Raw genomic sequence first — 20,346 nt, 5'->3', positions numbered from 1 at the left:
CGGTAACGGAAGACCAAAGGAAAAATCGTAATTTTCGTCAATTTTATGAAATTTCAAAATTCGGTTCCAAATACCTCGAGAATCATTCAAAACGAGGTTGAGTTACATTCTTTGATGAAAACAATTCATTTGAACACATAAAATCGTAGTTTGATGAATTTCAAAATATCAGAAAAATTGGTAACGAGGGACCAAAGGAAAAATTGTAATTTTCGTCCAATAAAAAAGAAGTATAAGCGCGGGTGAATTTTAGCTCTTCTGAAGGCTTTCGCTTGGCTATACATGGGGCTCAGCATGTTTTAAAAGTTTCTGAAATTGTGACCTGCATGGTTCGGGCAAGTTTCAAACAACCAACGGAGGTAGTTTGAAATTCCTCAAACTCATCAGTATATATAGCCATTTAACACATTATTATGCCAGATTCGGACATGAAATTATAACCGAAACTATATCCGTCTGGCATCCTATACCGTAAACCTCCGACTATAAGCCCCCCCAAATATAAGCCCTCCCATCTATAAGCCCATCACATTATTAACAATCCCGTCATTCCAAATATAAGCCCCCCCGAATATAAGCCCATTATACAGGTCGAGATACAGGTATATATTAAATACTCTTGCACTAAAACAATTCTCTATAGCAGTAACTAAGCAAAAACATTCAAGCAGTGTGTGTTTTAATGTTTTAATTTTACAAAACATGTTCGTCCTGGTGATGTTTCAAAGCGGCACCGACGAATCTTTTGTGCAGCTTAACATGTTAATATTTGTTTATCTGTAATTCTTGTTTATTTTCGTGTTTATACCTTAACAATAAATACGGCACTTGGTTTATATAAACCCGAAATGTTGTCCATGTATAAGCTCCCCCGTATATAAGCCCTCCCGTGTATAAGCCCATCAAAAAACGCTTACGAACTTATATAAGCCCAGGGCTTATAGTCGGAGGTTTACGGTATCTACATTAGTGATGATGATTACTCTCTTCCATATTTTATAATTTTTGCAATTTTTACACAGGTATGTACGTAAAGCACCGCTGCATGAGTACTTTTCACGAAGTTAACTTTTTAGAGCTGTTTAACAATGCGGAGGCTTGGGGCTAGCGAAAAACAGGTGCCAAGAAAACTCCTTTCAGAATGTCCTCGACGGCTCAACATCGCTTTTCGCACGCGCGCTGGTCATTTGATAAATTTCTTTGTTATTTTCGGTCAATTTTTTCTTCGTTCTTGATGTACTGTCCTGATCAGCCGTGTCGTCTCAAGTGTTAAAATAACCAAATCCATTCGCTGCCACGACAGAAAAAAAATCCTGAAGAGGTTGAAGGATTAGGAGGTATTCCGAGCCATCCAAAACGACACGAGGGTAGTTTCTTTGCGGTGGTGGAGCATACAGGCATTATATAGTGGTCGTCCTTTTAAGCATGCACGAAGATGGACATGCAGGGTATGTATTGCACTTCCATGCAGTGGCTGTTGTCAAGTCTTCAATAAGAATACTCAGTCGACTAAGTTACGTTGAATTGAGAGCAACTACACTACGGCAAAATTGGATACTTTAATTTTATAATGCAGTTCGAAATGAGCAAAGTCTATTATTGTATACAGTGTACCGGGAATTTAACCCAGTAACCGTGTGTACAGTCAGATTCCATTCTATTCAATTTGTATTTTGATTTTTGTCTGCTGGGCTGTGAAAACATTCTCAGTATGGAATCGCAACTCTCTATCGTCGTATCGAGAAGAGCTTGTACTTGAAATGGCTTACCAAGTTACCCAGATATAAACGGATGTAAAATAATTTTCATTCGCAAAAAGTTAAATTTCTAAATGGAAAACCAACCATAAACGCGGTCCCGAACACACGGACACTGATTTTGATTACGAGGGAAACCAGAGAGCCTGGAGGAAAACCCTCACCGAAACTCGAAAGCCGGAAGTCAAACAAAATACACAATAAAGTTAGTTCTTTTATTAACACAATGTCATGTATTACAAAGCGTGTGTGTTTTTCATGTGTTACAAAGCGTGCGTGTTTTTTATAGCTATTGAAATCAAGAGACAAGGAGACGGACGATTTTTCTTCTACTTTTTATTAATACTTCTTTGTGCATAAATTACAAAGCGTTTTTGTTTTTAGCTATTGAAATCAAGAGGCAGGGAAACGGATAATTTTGTCTCGTACTTTTATTACTACTTCACTGCATGTGTTACAAAGGATGTTGTGTGGTTCTTTACATGTTACATTAGTACATTTGTAATGTAAGAAACATTAACTGAAATATTAGTATTATAGAAATACTAGAAATACAAGTATTATAGCCTGTTTTACGAAGTGTGCAAGACTAGTGTGCAATTACGCTATTATATGTAAAATGTTTTGGACCTATGTATGCATGTTTAATCTTTTAAATCATCAGCCTACACCCTTATAATAATACCACCCTCTAAAAACGTATCACTTGTAGTTGTATTATATGCATGTGCATGTGCATGTTTCGTACAGTAACATATATAAACCAATTAACTGTACACGCATGTATATGTGTATGTGTATGCAAATTGACCTTGTAGTTTTAATTCATAAAACTTAGTCCCGTCTTAACGTTGAATCCAGTAACTTTGGAAAATATATATAAGCCTATATCACATGCAACGTGCCTACAAAAGAATATTGCCTCATATTCATTATACCGAGTTCGAAAATATTATTTTAAGCTTTATGTTCGTCAAAAAAACACAATTCTACTGACAAATCATAGGCAGTGTTCTTAAAGTTGTTTTATGGTTGTCAAATGTGCAACTATATTTCAATGATTAGATCAGGATATTTCATGAACATTTCTTAAACTTAGGCGAGCTGCCTTTATAGAAACAGCACGAAGGAAAATCATTTTCCTTGAAACGTTTACTGCACATTTTTTAAGCTAAGGCATATAGCCATATAGCAAGCCTACTTTTATAAAAACAGCATTTGGAAAAATCCGATGTCGATGAATCGATCATATTTTTTACATATAGCCGAAGCAATAGGCTGCTGAAACGATTTTTTTTCTCACTGAACCCTTTTAGAGCTAAGGCTTTTAGCCGAAACAAGCTGTCCTTATAGAAACAGCATTGGAAAATATTTTTCTGAGAAATTCACCTCGCATTTTAGAACCAAGGCATATAGCCAAAGCAACCTGCCCTTATAGAAACAGCAATGAAAATAACACTGCAACGTTATTAGATATCCCAAGATACCTGCTAACACTTCGAACCACTAAGCAAGGTCAAACAGTACAGACAAAAAGTGGCGCCTTTCTTTTCATAAGCACTGCTCGACGAAGCTAAACGATTGGAAGTCTCACGGGGACCTTGGAAAAATAATAAAGTTACAATGCCACTGCCCATGTTCGTCTGATCAGTTTCTATAACTACAGTAAGAACGACGCATATATCGCCGTGGGTTATACAGTATACGAGACCTACTTTTCTTACAAAATTTCAGTGCAAGTTCACTTAAACCCCTCCCTCTACTTTTCAAGTAAACTGACATTCATGAATTAAGCTAAGAGTATGTTTTATTTCCCCCCTTCATTTATGCATGTTGTTCAGTATGATGTGTGCATGAATCAGATGGTATACATAGATCAAACTGTTTGTATTTGACAGTAAAATAATTACATTTTAAATTAATGTTTCCCAACTTTTTTGGAAGGGAAACAGAGGCAGAGCCTGTAGAAACCTACTGGAATTAGTGGAATACGTCTGCAATGAAAGGCTATAGATGGTTTGCTTCAATGTGTGTGTGTATATATATGCTCATGTTTTGTCTCTTCATTTATATGAATTACAGTGTAGCTACATATATACATGATTATGCATGGTAATTTTCACTATTTACATGTCAGTCTTAAATATATATTTTCATAATACACATACAATATTTTATTGAACGTTACAAAATAGTAAGAGTGTAAGACACAAATCAAAATTAGCTTCACAGTCTAATTTTCACGGAGATTAGGATATATGAGTGGCTACGGTTTATCATTATTTTACCATACAAATATATTCGAAGCCGCAAGTGACCGGACTTTATTGCAATTAAGAGAAGAAAGATGGAATTAAGAAAGAACCAATGGGATTATGTTGCCATATAAGGCTGCATGTGGTATTCAGAGTCACAAGTGACCGAACAAGTGTGGAAGAACCAAGAAAGAACCTATGGGATTATGCATGTCTGCCATATGAGGCTGTGGTTTATGTCGAGGTTTGTTTAAGTGCGAATTAGCTATTACCATTTCTTAATAACAGTTGTAACATATATAAGCTTAGTTTTAACGTCTTATTTTATCAACCTAAAGTCCTAAACCAAAGCAGCCCTAAGCGCAAGCGAGCAGTCTTAAGCGCAAAGCCGAATCCTATAGAACCGAATTGTTATAAAAACTCATTCCCTCGCATGCAAATTTAATCGCACATGCAACATGCATTAATTTATGTTCCTGGTGGCCAGAACTACGTTAACTGAATTAATGCTTAAGTTTATCGCGTTTCCACATAACACAACAGAATGAAGTTCTGCTTTGCAGAAAAATTGTTCATCTAACTGTAGTTGAATGAACAAACTTCAATTTTTTGTGTTAAATTACATCCTACCCCTTGCATGCACATTTTTTGACCACCAGGCTACTCTAACCTGTAACGATGTCGGGCGATGTCGGACGCGATGTCGGGCGATGTCGGACGCTGCTGCATGTTGAACGTCGTAGCTATCGATTTTGCGTTGTTTTTGCTCATCGGTTTTAGCTCAAAGGTGCTGTGGTTTTTAATATTTCATCAACCTGAAATAGAATTTAGGATAGAAATAAGAAAACTATGTATAATAGATGGGGGAAAACAATAAGACACGTGAATTGATGCATGCAGGTAAGCTGGGTTATGCTGGAATCTTATATAGTCACTGTTATTCTGCACGAGGACCGCAGCGTAACGCAAATGCAAGCAAACTTCTGGCCCATTGTTTTCGTATTAACTGGTTTAGTGAAATTTATAAATTCATGACGACGTTAGGAAAAGGTCTATACTTTAGAATGTGACAATGCTAGATAGGCCATCACTTCCAGCACAGCTTCTAGCAGCCTTCGCAAACACAGAATGCGCGATTTTACATGCACTTGGCTCGCTGTGAATAATCCATAAATTATATAGCGACATGTATAAAATGCCTGTGGGATTTTAATTCTTTCTTTTTTGTCTTTTATGAATTTTTAATTTTATTGTATTATCAACCGTCGTCTTCCCGCCCTAAATCTTTAGCTCTTTATTTTGCATGTTCGGCTTTTCTATATTTAATATTCAATTGCTTATAATATATATACTTACATTTTATTATGAACAGGTTTCATCGTGGTTTCAAATTGCTCGCTAAATCACAACCTGGAATAGAAAAGAAGGTAATGTTTGTTATTGACGGTGATTTCAAAAAGTTCTCTTCAATAATAAAACAAGCTTGAATATGAGAAGTAATTTCATCCGCGAAGAACGTAGTCCGATAGTTAAAGCGCTTGGAATTTTTCCAGCCTATTGTGAATTAAATATAGACAACAAAATAGACATAATTTACCTGTTCACTTCATCATCAAGAGTTGAAGAGCAGCTTTGGACTTGCTGTCTCTTCAAACCGCGAGCCATCTCGGGCAATTTCAACCAAACTATATTTTTCGGTGGCGGCTACATTTAGGCTTCCTCTAGATCAGATCAGTCTAACTGTTAATCTTTTATAAACTCTGCCTAAAAAGAATACAAGGCAACGTTAGTTTCCAGTTACGGTCTTTAATTCAATTCAAAGATATAATTTGTTTGCTAAGGTTAGCGGCATAACCGCTATGGATTGCGCGACATCCACACACTTGTATTTTCACATAAATCGTATATTTGTACCTTTTTCAATTTACCAATATTGCTTCGAGAAAAAGCTAGTCGTGCTCTCTCTTAAAAGGCGAGTTATCTTGCGTAGTGTCAGGCACAATTCAACGGTCATCAATCTCTTGTTCACGAGTTTTGTTGTCTAGCTTACAGCTTCAAGTCGTCAGAACTCTGCGTGAAACAGATAAAAAACGCGTCATATAATAGATTCTAGAAGGTGGACACACCTCAATACACGAGTGACGAGTTGGACTAAATCAAATGACGGCAACATTCGATCAAATCTCTCGTTAAAGCAAACACATAATGGTAAAGCAAAAGACATATTACCTGTTTTACACCGACTGCATGGAACCAGAGATACTGCATACGTATCGCCGATAAAAAGACGGGAATTGATAACATATTAGTGGCAACATACGCGCATAAAAGTGACTTGTCTTCTTGCTTCTAAGAGCAGTACTCAAATGATGCCTCAAATTTGAATGAGAGCTAAATATTTCATTTTACCTGCACCACGTGTCTATTGAAATTTGTAATGCATGCATCAGAGTGAATAAATTGGCCAAATATTATTACCATAATCGTTGTTTCTTTGCTTGAAACAAAGGAATCAAAAGCCCGACTATAAGAATGTTTGGCTTCTTTTTTCAGTAATCTGTCAACCCTGACATGCATGCGTGGCTTTTTAATGAGATATGGTAGGTTTATCATCTCATTATCGATTGTTTGAATTGCATTCGACGCGACCAAAATGCGACGTATAACCCAGGCCTAAGGGACAATTAATATGAAAAAGATGAACAAAAAGAAAATTAAAACAACAATGCTTTGTTCGAAGCATGCGAAGGCTGGCGTACCAGGTGCGATATACACGAATTTCAAGCTGCCTTAGAAGTATGAAAGCCAGTTTCTATCCGAAGAACTCTCCCGAATTGTCCGCGTTATAACATCCATAAGGGGAGATGGTTGGTATCACCAGGCGGTTTGATATTTTACCATTAGACCTTACGCTCAGTTAGTTGTTCATAATAATCGTAAGTCGGTCGACCAATCGATTAGTAGCCACAATTTTCAATACCACAAGTATATGAATAAAACATATTAACTTTTACAACCAAACTACATTGTTTTTACATAAGACTATTTGCTTTTCAAAGTATGACTGACTGTATGTAACGATGAGACAGAAGTATTTGAAAATGAAGTTTTTCTCGTTACAGAAATCTTACAAAAGCCGAGATCTGGAAATGACCAGATAGCGTATGTAAATTTATTGCTTGCACATTTGCGAGCTAAATATCTCTTAAAAATTACGAAAATCTGAACTACATGCATTGCTTACAATGTAAATTGCCTTTGCATAGTCTTTATTTGTCCATTGCGATGTTCAATCATACTTTGAAAACAAGTTAACATTCGATAAACAAGAACTAGGTGTTTAATTCATAACAACCACCTTCAATATTAACTATCAGAATATTTAGTCAAGTCCAAACTAAACACCCGGCTGACTGTGCATTCTTGGTCAGGCTAAAAACAAAGAAAATTCAATGTCAATTAAAATTCACAGGAGTTATAAGAATAATTTTCGTTGTTCGTAATAATAAATATTTGAGTATTAAGGTGGCTCCCTACAATTTGAAAATTATGGAAAACTCGTGATTTAGATATAAACATTTTGGAAGACGACTTCTTGCTAAAGGAAAAGGAATTTCCCAGATATATTAACCAACATTGTAACAGTCAGAAATTGTCCATAAATATGACGTCATTACCGTTGTTATGGTAACAATGGCGATTCAATAAGACATTTTACCTATTCACGTATTTCACTCGAAAACAAGTTCGCTAACACCCATTTTATATATCATAAAACGTTTTCTTACAATAAAATGTAAAATGTAAACAAGTTCTGTCGAGCCAAAAAATATTTATCACGAAAAATGACTTTTTATTTTTTAAGAATTCCGCCAAGTATAGATAGACACAATCATGTTTATTTTCCATGACTTACTTCACATGTAATTCCAATTAATGCCTGTGCTCTGGAATAGAATTCTTCTTTTAACGAGATAACGATACATTGGAACTTGTTTTCAGTTTGTTTCTCGATATATGAGGAAACCTGGATTAAGCATTTAAGGATAAAGATAAGGATGAAAAGAAATACGAATGATTTAGGGTATTTGGATACATTTATACAGGGACATTTCGCACATCAGCAATTTTGCATTAGCAAAAATTAAGAGTAGTAATTACATTATTGATATTTGTGTTATCCAAGGCAGCATCTATCTCATCCAGGACAAAGAAAGGTGCTGGTTGACAACTAAAGAAATAACAAAATAACAAAGTGTATGTTAATTTCATGAACTGTAAAAACACGCTAGACCAGAGTCCATAAGATTATGAACACGCCTGTAAATATGGAAAATAGCTGAATGACAGAATTCAACTGTGCATTCATCACAATCTTGGAAACAAGGTTGGAAAAAAGGAAACAAATGGACCAACCTCCGTATTGAGAAAAGCAAAGCAAGTGCAGCAACGGTCTTTTCGCCACCTGATAGATTGTCCATAGGTCGGAATCTAATAAAATATAACGAAATTGCAAAATATCGAGCATTTCGAATTTACTAACTTTTATTTTTACCAGACTGTAATTTAAGCAATTATATTCATTGTAAGTCACTTATAATTACAAAACTATTTTAAAAACGGTATTATGCTATTATTATGTGGCTAAGGAACTATAAAATGAACAAAAAAGTCTTCAACATAAGGCAGTTTCGATAGAAACATAGGCAAGCTCTCTTACAAATCTATGTAAGCTGCAAGGCTTCCCCAGGTCGGTTTAAAAGCAAGAGGACTTACCTTTTCCCAGGTGCAACACAGCTGTAGTTTATACCCTCTAAATAAGGTTCTTCTGCGTTTTCTGGACTTAGAAATGCCTGTGCACTGGGATTATTCGAAAGTTTCTAAAAAACAAGAGCTATAGAATTAGTAACAACGTTTGGTATTACAATAATGCATTTCGTTTCGTGTAAGAGGAAAGTGCGAGATTTCATTTCTCTCGAGCTCCCCGATTCTTACGAGGACACAGAGCGATGCATAATCGCCAACGAGATTTGTGTTAGTCCCAAGATTAGACTGGAAACTAAGTTTGACGTAGTTACGCTACGCAAGAGTTACTCTGATCATCGCACAGCAAGGAGAAAGGAGAAAATAACGAGGTATGTTGTAATTAATTGTTACTGTTATATTATACCTTGTAGTTCTCGTCGATGTTATTCGCAACATGATCAAATGCTAACATAAACCTTTCGTACCTAAACCAAAACAGCATTATACACATGTGGTCATCACAGTACATAGTTTCCCTTAATAGGAAGCATTAAACCTGGACTTACTCATACACAACTCACCTGTTGCGTCGAACTTTTTCGAAATCCATTTTTGACTGTCTTGATCTCTCTCTTGATCTATCACAAAGTTCGCTTGTTTCTTGTAATCGACTCGTTGCACCTTCGAATCTAATGCCGCGAAATCAAACCAAGTTTTAACACATAATACTGCATGTACTTGGTACCTTTCACGAGATTTTACTCTTATGAAATCAGTGGTAAGGCTTACTTTTCCCTTGACTTCATATTAGGAGCTTGGATTCTTTGCAATGTTGTCTCTAACTTGCTTAGTTTATCAAAAATGTCTTTCTCCATATTTCGAACGTCTGATGCACCCTTGATCTGAAATTATTGTTTATAATTTAATATTTACTTGTTTTAGAAATGCTCAGATAAGTATATTCATCTAGTTCTCAATTGTCACATTGTTATATACTGTGATTTTTTGGACCGTCTTACAGTAAAAAATGTCCAGAAAATCGCAGAAATTCTATATATTTGCAGACTGTGTTTTGAGACTTCTGGGAAGAAACGCAGGGGATAATAAATCACAGGAAAGTGTGCGTAAAATAATTATGGCCTTCATAGATTTTATACTTACATTTTTAAGATCTCTTCTCAAACTATGGTAGTCTAACTGAATATTATCTAATTCTCGAAGTAATGCACGGGTTCCCTAAATGAAAAGATAAAGTACTGATGCAAACAACTCTCACCAACCATCTGTGGTCATTATCGTGGCAAAGAAATACCCTACATGCGAAGATGGTACTAAACAGAATGTATGTACAGTGTACGTGACCACAATATATCGTAGATTATAAAATACCTCACTGACATCTTGCTCAGTATCCATAGAGTCTGTTTGGTCTGTTGTATCGGTTTGACTTGATCCTGAACCAGACTACAGTGTAAACGGTAAGTGATCAGAAAACAATCCACGTCTTTCAAACAAGACAGATTCCTTACCAGTTCTATGTCTTCCATGCTTCCTCGGCGAAAGGGTAGCGGAATATTATCGAGCTACAGTATAATAAACGTTTTAAAATAGTAGATTAGTTCATGACTGTACATTTCTACCGGGCAAAGGGTAAAAATTCAATTCAAATTTCTCAGTTTCGTCTGGAAGATAGATTTTGGTGAAATTCCTTGTCTTTGGAAATGAAATTGAACAAAATAAAACATCGCACCAGAAATGTTCTGAGCCGTATGATGTATAAAATTACCTTGCAGGTCTTTAGGGTGCCATGTCGTTCACTTCTCTTCTGTTCCAATTCTGCTTCCTACAGAAATAAAAAAATATATCAGCTACGTTATTGAACGTCATATGAAAAATACGCAATTAGTCGCAAGTGAAATCCATATTACTGAAAATCAGATGATATGAGCACGAGAGAATAACCCAAATACATATTTTGAAAACATACAATTGATGTAATTTCTTTCTGTTTGTTTCCTACGTCTTTTGCTTGATTATTCAATGTTTTTCTCACATCTTTCACTTGAAGTTCCTAAGAAAAATAAGGTGAAATAATATGGACTGAAATACTCGTCCTTACAGTCCTCGGCGTGATGTGGCGTCGATTTCGAGTGCTTTTAAAAATATTTTTATCATTTTTATTTTTTCGATTTCTTCAAAAGAGCCCTTTTCAACCTCGTGCCCAGGGTCTTTCGTTGCGACGAAACCCTCTGGGTACGATATTAATCTGTTGTACAGTGTATGCAAACCTTTTCATCCAGTTGTGACTTCATTGCTTGCTGTTCCAGGCGTAACTTATTAACAGCATCTGTTTCTTTGTTTATAGCCTAGAAATGTTCAAAGGAGCATTAATTGGGCCAAAAAATATCATGGTAAGTTAAATATGGAGAATCATGGCGGGAACAATCATCACATAATTCGCTGGTAGTCATGTAGAGAATGCATTGCCATAAAGCGTGTTGTCATTGAACGTGTTATCTCCACTAGATACAAATAGAGATATCTCATAACTACATCAAGCGCTAAAAGTCTCATGTTACAAGAATTTCCATTGCCATTGGCTAGTTAGTTTTGGACCGATATTATTCCGTTCTCTATTAGTTAGGATAACAAATAGTTAGGATAAACAATTATTGATTCACCAGACACAATAAATTAAATAATAACTTGCCTCCAGTTCGTTCTTTTCATTTTGTTTTAGTTTTACAATGTTGTTCTCATCAGCTTCGATATCCTTTAGAAGTTTTTTCACGGGTGCTGAAAATTTAGAAACTTAAGGTAGCTTTGATCCCCCGATATTATTTAATTGGCATCGGAAGTGTATGGACAACTTTACATAATATAATATACATTATATGTTTATGACACATCTACTTCAATATAGAGAAAAACAGCAGACCTTTAGTGTCACGACCCTGCTCGTACTGAAGCTAGAAAAAAAAGTAGTTGGTCAACTTAATTAGTACACCTTGCTCCCAGCAAAACTTAAGCAAGAATTTGGTCAATCTGTAATCATACCTGACTTCTTAACTTGGATTTTTGATTTGAAAACTGCAATCGTCGCTCTGACCTTTCTTTTTGGGTCTTCAGTTGCTTCTCCTCATATTGTCTGCATGCGTGGAAAAATAAATAGGTATACACATAAATATTATCTAGGGTGAATATATGCAACCAAACGTTCTCACTTTTGAATACAGTTTCCTAACTGGAGTGAATATTATAGACGAAAGCAGGTTTCTGATTTGCCAATCGCCAACTACGTGGAAGCCCAGAGCTCTGATCTTATATAAAGGTCTATAGGGGTTGGGCTATACAGTTTATAAAATCTAAGTTCATAAAATGCATTCATAAAATTTTCATACTGATCGATCAAAAGTTGTATTTAACAAACTGTTGGAAACAAACCTTATATTATCAACGCCAATTGACTGACAAAAATCTTGGAAAATCTTTAAAAGAACCGTTATTATTAGAAGAGCTAACTATAATGGTATCTACTTTAGGAACGACTTCAGGCGAGATTTTATTCCTTTCAACCGAATGAACGAATTAGTTGTGCATGCGTGATTTTTGAGGTGAAACTTTAGTGTAAATGGGTGAGAGTTGTTATGAGAATCGTAGGAGGACAATCATGCAAGGATGTTTATGGTTCAAGCCTTCGTCTTCGATGCGTTTTGGCATTTTCTTTGTAAGGCAAGGCGGCGATCAACAAACACAATGAAATTTCCTTCAAAGATATTGTATACCTCATCTTCCATATTTTTTATTCTCTCCTGAACTTTCTCAATCGACTTCTTTCTGTCGCTGAGCGATTGCTCATATTTCTCTATTTTGGGCTGAAAAAAAAAAAAGTTTCATTAAGGCTTGGTGTGGATTAGCCTTAGCCGCAGACTGAATTATAATTCATGACAAAGCAAGAGGCTATCAACAAAAGAGAAAATAAAGATAATGACCACATAAAGGAACTACTGTATTAGTATGGAAATATAATTATTATGCTTTGCTTTTCCCCAAGCGATCCAAAGAAGAAACGTGAAAACTGGGTTAAATAAAGGAAGACTTGCAACCGAGAATCACTCATATAGCACAACATACAAACCTTGAGAGATTGCACGTTTTGTCTTCCAAGATCAACTTGCATTGTCGCATCACGTTGTCGTTTTTCCTGTTGATTTAAAAATGGGAAAAAATAGGAATCGACTCAATTGCATTGATATGATATCTATACTAAGACATCACTTCATGTGGCGCCAGAGAAACTATATTTCCCTTTAGAAATGAATTCAAAACAGCCAGAGAAGAAATAACATTTTGCCACGTACATTTGACTCCACTTCACGTTGAGTATATTGCAATCTTGTTCGTAAACCTACAACTTGGGACTTGATATTATCCAAAGTTGGTCTCTTTCGTCTGTCAGCTGCAACTTCTTTCAACTGAGATAAACAATCGTTCCGTTTCTTTTTCATCGCTTCGACATTCTTCTCATCCCATCTCTTGGCTTTAGAACGTAAATCACTGTAACAAGAAAGTTAAGTAAATAAATCAAAAGTTGGACCATGAAAATTCGCGATATTATTTGAACAGGAAATGACTGCATGCTATAAATGCTGAGGAATCGCCTGCATATTTCGGACATTTTCTCAAAACTATTTTTAAACAACTTCGTTCTTCTTACCTCGCTCCTCCTGAAATGACTCCGGATTTCTGGAACATGGTGCCATCAAGAGAAATGGTTTTTCTTCTCTCCTGACCACTAAACGCAAACTTTCTAGCTTCCCCAACACTGTCACACACAAGAGCATTACCACATGCAAAAAGGAGTGCCCGCTGTTAAGATAAATACAGAAATTACAGAAAAAATGAGAATGCAGATCATTACATAAGTGAACAAAAGTCGTAGTCGCCCAATTCTTGCGTACAAGTTGGCTGACGAATAACAAAAGGTGACGATGAAATTTGAAATTTTAGCACGAAAATTATCATCCTAAAGACGTATCATAACTATGAACCCTAGCTCTCGCTAAGCGAGGGATTAAATACACACCTTCACTGGAGGTTGTTCACAGCGGATAACATCCATAACAAGCTTTGCAGTTCCGCCTATTTGACGCAATTTTTCATCCAATGCTTTCACTTGAATAGTGTCCAAAGGAAGAAATGTAATTGGATCACCATTCTAAAACAATATAAATTACTTCAAATTTTCACCACAAAAAAAAACCAAGTAGATGTTGAACCATGGTAGGAATACATTTTTTCTAGCCAAAACATACGCGTTCTTTATAAAATATAAAACAATGTAAAATGGCGTTCATTACCTTGGATTTAATGTACTGAATGCATTCTTTACCAGTCTTCTCAGTATCAACAACAACAGCATCCATGTTTTTACCAAGTACTTTGGTGATAGCAATATTATACCTGCATATAAACATACGATCAAATCTGGCATTTGGACACGTTTTTGAACTTAAAATAATATGAAATTGATAAAAAGACGAGATGACGTTCTTCCAGATACAATGCTATTAAACAACATGTTGCATTACAATAAACTACACGCTAACGAACATGAGATGAGATACTGCACAGGACGTCTTTATATAATATTAAAACTACCTCTTGTGAACGGGTTCGCAAAGATCAATAAGGCAACCATAAACACCAGGAAACAATCGTTTCAGACTGTCCAACAATTCTTGTTTTTTTTGGTATCTTATATTCTCGTTCTTGTCAACCTTGGACTCGTTAATTTTCGATTGATATTCGTTTGCTTTGTCATTAAGTTCTTGATACCTCTGCTCAGCACCGCTAGTGTATAAACACAACGACAAAAAATTGTAAGAAATGATCGCTTGGAGCATGCAATAAACCTGTCCCCCTCGAAATGCTTTCATATTTTTACCATGCAATGGTTTTTTTATTGTCTTCGAGCCTTACCTGATAAGCTGCTCAAGTGTTTCCGCTTCACCTTCATCTTTTCTCAGTCTTTCTTCATTTGTTCTACATGAACAAAAGGGGATATTATTATAACATCATGATTAACTACTGAATCGATCGTTCTAATCCAGGGGCCGGTTGTATCAAGCCCGTTTAGGTTAAACGGTGGATAAGTTCAAAATAGAAAGCAAGCCTGCCGTTATATTCAAGAAGCAAACAAAATATTTTTGACCTAAAAACAAAGATACTGTTTACAACTACAAATTCAGTGCATAATATTCAAAGTTGACTCAAGGGAGTTGTAAGAGTGTTATTTAATTTTGACTTATCCGCCGTTTAAGCTAAACGGGCTTGATACAACCGGCCCCTGTACTATATCTCCATGTGATGCTATTTCTAGGTAATTCCATGCAAATTATATAAGTAACCTATCGACGAAAGCAAATGTTAAACCTAGGCAAACATGTTGAGGCGAGTTCACGCACAGCAAGTTTATTCAATTACCATTTAGTTTAGGTAATTTATTCCAAGGGAATCATATACGAACCTGATATAATCCAGAAGCTTTTGCTTTCGTTCGACCAGTTGGTGGCTGTAAACATGCAGAAAATATATTTTCAAATCATAAGAACATTAATCCACAGAATACGCCCAAATACAATTAAGTATAATAGACTACAGTACAGTATACTCTACGAATCACGGTGGTAAAAAATATAAACCACACAATTGCTAAAAGGACGTGCGTCAATGCAGAAAGAAACGAATGAATCATTTCCCCTACATTTCATGCTTACATTTCATCATTTAATCTATTTTCCTCCGCTGTTAAATCAGCCTGTTGTTGTCTTGCTTGTTCAAGATCTTCTTCCTCTGATTTTTGATCACGATTGATCTACAAAAAACACAAACAGAACAAATACTACCATCTTTTAAACAAATGGCTTCAGCTTTTGATAAAAAACCCTTTTCCCAAGGTAATTACTACTGTATATATACATAGCAATCAGCTGTATGCATAGTCTGGATTTCAAGTACAATAGTAAGTAAACATTCTTGCGATCAGTTTCTCACCTTATTCAAGTCTTCACGAAGAATAGAAGATTGTATTCCAACTCTTTCACGCAAACTATTGTACTCTTCAAGCTAAAAATTGTGTTTCGAGTTCTTTAATTTAATTGAAAGTAAAAGATGACTTGATGTACAATGTGCTATGCGACTGGCTTTAGAGTTGGCTACAAATGCAAGGTAAAGCATATAATGGTCTCAAATATTCTAATAGACAGCTTAATTGAGATTCCACTAAAAGAAATACCTCCTCCTCCTTCTGACAATTTCTACAGAAAATAAATTATACAGCAACTTACTTGAGAAGACATTAGCTCCATATCCTCTTTCTGACTTTCCTCAGCAATTTCTTCTTCATATTGCTGAGCACGATCGCTGACTTCTTGCAGCTCATTCTGTAGATGCTTGATCTGGGAAATAAAAATAACCCAGCGCATGGTTGACATTGACAAGAGCTCGTGATGAGGTCAAAAAATGACGGGAAGTCAATTATGATGAGAAGATAAGAATTCATAAGAGTGATGGTTGAATATTAAGGTAATACGTCTCCATAGCACAATATATATGAAGGCAGTCCGGATATTGCATAGTCCACCCAAAGAATATTCTAACAAGATGCATATTCATACCTCATCTTTGTGTCTCTTGTGAACGTTCTGAGCTTTTGCCAGTGCTTTCCTGTAAAACCAACGTTATACTTTTGAATATTACTCGACTGATTCTAGTTTAATACGTCATGAGCTAGTTGTTTCATCTTCTTACCGTTTTGTTTCAAGTCTCTGGGTAACGTGTGTTGTATTTTCCTTTGCTTTAATATAAATCGGTCTTAATTCTCCAAGTTCATTTTCCTAGAAAACACAAGCAAGACATTGTATCCTGAGGTTTTACAGTACATGTTGTCAAAATAAAAGTGCGCTTTTTTGCAGAAATTTTTAATGGTTTAAAGCACCTACAGTTGCAAATATTCAAAATAATACATAATATACTAGAAAATAACGGAAAGAGATGCACTTAAGTAGCACTTTATCTTTGATACCTTATTATTATATTAGCTACGTAGCTACCTTATCTTTGATCTTTCTGTCTAACACAGCATGTTTTCTTGATATCTCCCCTTGCTCTTTCTTTTTGCCTTTCAACTCATTTTCAACTCGCCTGCGTTTTTCTAACTGTATTAAACACAATGACAGTTAGTCTCCTGTGGGCATTCTCATGAAAATCGACATTAAATTCCTTTGCAGTTGGAACCATATTCGCTTTTATAGTCGCTAAGGTGTAACAATTGTCACTGAAATTAAACATCTCCGCAACAATACGCACTGCGTGTTGTGGATAAATTATCCGATTATCCGATAACTCTTAACGGCAAAATAGCATGTAAAAAAAGAATCGATTAATCGGGAGCAGCTGTAATCAGTTTATACACTTACCAAGGTTGACAGGGCGTTGTTACTGTTATCTAAACTTGTATTTAAAGCTTCAATATCCTTCTTATTGTGATACAGTTTGAACAGATGAGCCTCTAGTTTATTGTCATTCTATTAATTTAGAAAGGAAAATAGAGGTAAATTATGTCTCCAGAATACAACATGTTCATATTTCGAATAATGTTTTACATTGTATTTCCTGAATTAGTTTGTTTTTTTTAAGGTTTGACTTAGCCCCACAAACTCAGTAGAAATATTAACTTGGAAAGATGTTTGAACAGGGACACTCTCTAGTTAGATAAAAAATGGCAAACTAAGATTCTTGCATTGCTTTAATTCAGCATATTCGTACTGTTGGAACAAGTCACCATCATGGTTTATGAATGGTTTACTTTTTCATTTAGACCATTAGAATATCTACAATTAAGAACTAAATGCCTTTTCAGATACTCTTTCATTTCGTGACCAAAGTTAAAACCTGCACAATACATACATATTCTTTGACCAACTTCTGATATTTTTCAGCCTCATCTTTTTCTGCCTTGGCTTCTTTTCTTTCAGCCATGATTCCCTACAAACAAACTTGTGTATATCAGATGTCATCTGTCTAAGACAGTATAAAGTGTCTGAGATATTATCAAGCGTCTAAGACAGTATCAACTATCAAGTATCTAAGACAGTGGCTTACTGCGTTGTACATACCTTCTTTTTTTGATAATTGAAAGTCGTATCTTCTTCTGCTTGCTGCATCTCTTGTTTCTTGGTCTCATATTGAGAGACAAGTTCTCCTGATCTGTATAATAATTTACCTTGTTAACCAAAGTTTGATGGAAAGCCTTTTACAGGCATTTTCTCATGCAATGTAAGGTTTGTCAAGGATGGGAAATCTCTCCAGAATTGGGGTTTATGCAAAACAAATTGGATGAAAATCACCTTAAGGATTATTAATTTTGTAATATTACAATGCTTTGGTGGCATATACTAAGAAATGCATACAAACCCGCTGATCTTTTCAAACATCTGTGTTCGTTCTTTTGGGTTCTTCATAGCAATGGATTCCACAGCTCCCTAAATCAATAAATTGAAACAGATTTCATACAGAGTTTTAAAAGAAATAAACTTAATATCCTTGGAAGCAACATGTAATCAACTTGAAAATCTTGATGCAACATTCAGCATTAGCCTGAAAATTTGAAATTAGAAACAAAGTGGACATTATATTTACCTGAAAAACTAAAAAATTTTTAGCTTTTACAAAGATTCCAATGGATTTAAGCTTTTTGTTGTACTCAGCAGGAGGCACCACATTCTTGTCAATTCGATATTCTGTCCCACTACCAATAATTCTAAGAAAATTGATCTGATCATTATGGTACACATGTATGTATTGGCACAAATGACATAATCAGTAAATATGAGAAACATGGCTAGGTTTATGATTAGATTATGTATTCTGTGGATGGAATGAAATGAAATGAAGTGACATGCCTTCGAGTAAAGGAAATTTCAGATCCATCATTTTCACAATAAACAGCTTTTACTGATGCAGTGCTTGAAACTGGTTTATTGATTGGTGCACCATGAATTAGATCCTTTATAAAGGCAACAAAAAAACATTAACAGCTCTGTAAAACACTGTAAATATTGTTTAATAACAGAGTAAATTATGAAATAAGATCATATATTCACACACCTTAACAGTCCTAACACGAAGACTGGATGTTTTCTCACCAAACACAAAACTTATAGCATCCATTAAATTAGATTTTCCTATAAAATTTTGATAACATTTAATTAAACTAAGCAATTAAGATATCAAAATTTAATAGGGGAAAGTTCTGTATATACATAGAGGAATATATTAGCTTGCCACAAACACTATTTACTTTTGCAAATCCAATTGCTTTGACACATATATTTACTTTTTTTATTTTTGCTTTATATTCATACTTTGTTACAGGGAATCAATGATATAACTGAAATCATTCATGTTTATCATATTTCTTAACACAAATTGGCCCATGGGAGCTGAACTTACCACAACCATTTGGTCCAATGATAGCAGTAAACTTTTTAAATGGCCCTATTACATGTTTTCCTTTGTAAGACTTGAAATTCTCTATTTCTAGTCTGTCCAAAAATCCCATGCTATGGATATTTTCACTAAAGAAAAAGAAAGAAATACTCTAAACCATATGTATGCACTAACTCTCCAACAAACACATTGATTTTGTTCACATATATTTTCATATAATAAAATGCAAACCATGTTAGTTTTCAAGACTATTCATTAGAACCTCTCACCATATACAATGACAAACAAGCAAAATCAATTATATTCATGGTGCAATAAAAAATATTAGTCCTAGTGTATTTGGAATACCTGTCAGAATCACCCATGGTAAAAAGAACTTTGTCAAACTACATGTGAAAAACAAAATCAATTTTTAACCAATCAATTCCTCAATTGGATATTTAGTGGCCCTTCCAAAGCAGTTTAAGCTATTTAAAATTAACCCTTCACATGTAGGCTCATTTTATCAGTTTTTTAAATTTTTGAAATTTATTTTTGAAATTGGTTCTGTTTTAAAAATAAAAACCAAAAACCAATATTTAACTGCATTAACAGGGCTCAAACGTTTATCCAGCATTTAGGGTAGATTTTGTACTATTAAGAGACAAATGCTTTCGTGAGCAGATAGTTTTTGGTTAGAACTAACTGTCCATGATTTCTGTTAATTCCAAGAACTGAGTGACTAATCTTAGATATTTAGTAAATTATCCATCATACTGCATGACACTGTTATTTCACAGTAAAATGCATATTAATCTAATATAGTAATATAGGTTCGTCATATAAAAAAGATAACATTATCATATTACGATGTTCAAAATATACTTACTTGCGTTTAGCTTTAAAAAAAAACAGACAGCACACTATAACTACAGATGATAAGAGATGTTTTTATCCAAAATTCAAATAAACATCAAACATGGCCGCTGAATATGATTTGGCGCGATTTTTACGTTCGTTTCCGGGGGGGGAGACTCTCAGATTTAATAATAGATTTATTGTTTTTTTGTAACTAAAATATATGCATTAAATAAAAT

The 20,346-nt window shown here is 35.0% G+C and overlaps 1 protein-coding gene across 2 annotated transcripts; it reads right to left on the bottom strand.

Moving 5' to 3' along the window:
• Positions 1 to 5,384: 5,384 nt before the first annotated feature.
• On the bottom strand, positions 5,385 to 20,240 carry LOC114528187 (structural maintenance of chromosomes protein 1A-like). 2 transcript variants are annotated; one of them, XM_028549799.1, is made up of 44 exons: positions 20,139 to 20,240; positions 19,619 to 19,656; positions 19,274 to 19,398; positions 18,929 to 19,005; positions 18,724 to 18,827; positions 18,461 to 18,581; positions 18,236 to 18,303; positions 17,938 to 18,028; positions 17,729 to 17,806; positions 17,239 to 17,346; positions 16,873 to 16,977; positions 16,571 to 16,656; positions 16,438 to 16,486; positions 16,108 to 16,218; positions 15,815 to 15,886; positions 15,538 to 15,635; positions 15,288 to 15,332; positions 14,741 to 14,803; positions 14,420 to 14,611; positions 14,119 to 14,221; positions 13,845 to 13,976; positions 13,476 to 13,627; positions 13,120 to 13,315; positions 12,897 to 12,962; positions 12,544 to 12,633; positions 12,203 to 12,246; positions 11,816 to 11,906; positions 11,697 to 11,727; positions 11,469 to 11,554; positions 11,047 to 11,124; positions 10,746 to 10,829; positions 10,545 to 10,601; positions 10,288 to 10,341; positions 10,148 to 10,222; positions 9,920 to 9,994; positions 9,548 to 9,660; positions 9,340 to 9,447; positions 9,183 to 9,243; positions 8,789 to 8,892; positions 8,429 to 8,503; positions 8,174 to 8,243; positions 7,929 to 8,039; positions 5,610 to 7,444; positions 5,385 to 5,422 (listed from the first exon to the last, which is right to left on the bottom strand). In XM_028549799.1, exons 2-43 carry the CDS (start codon positions 19,633 to 19,635, stop codon positions 7,379 to 7,381), a joined length of 3,732 nt encoding a protein of 1,243 aa, XP_028405600.1. In that variant the 5' UTR covers positions 19,636 to 19,656; positions 20,139 to 20,240; the 3' UTR covers positions 5,385 to 5,422; positions 5,610 to 7,378. The 2 variants fall into 2 exon arrangements, with proteins under 2 accessions (XP_028405600.1, XP_028405601.1); XM_028549800.1 differs by lacking the exon at positions 5,385 to 5,422 and having other exon boundaries at positions 5,736 to 5,776; positions 5,927 to 7,444.
• Positions 20,241 to 20,346: the final 106 nt, after the last annotated feature.

Source organism: Dendronephthya gigantea, unplaced genomic scaffold, assembly GCF_004324835.1.
Source record: "Dendronephthya gigantea isolate DGI-Jeju-01 unplaced genomic scaffold, DenGig_1.0 000048F, whole genome shotgun sequence".
NCBI lineage: Eukaryota > Metazoa > Cnidaria > Anthozoa > Malacalcyonacea > Nephtheidae > Dendronephthya > Dendronephthya gigantea.
The sequence above is the reverse complement of the archived record's forward strand: the minus strand, read 5'-3'. Positions and strand labels throughout refer to the sequence as shown.

Coding starts and splice junctions, on each gene's coding strand:
- LOC114528187 (XM_028549799.1), bottom strand. Junction 8,040..8,173: donor ATAACACAAATATCAATAAT/GTAATTACTACT, acceptor TGCTTAATCCAG/GTTTCCTCATATATCGAGAA. Junction 7,445..7,928: donor TAATTGGAATTACATGTGAA/GTAAGTCATGGA, acceptor CTTTGTTTTTAG/CCTGACCAAGAATGCACAGT.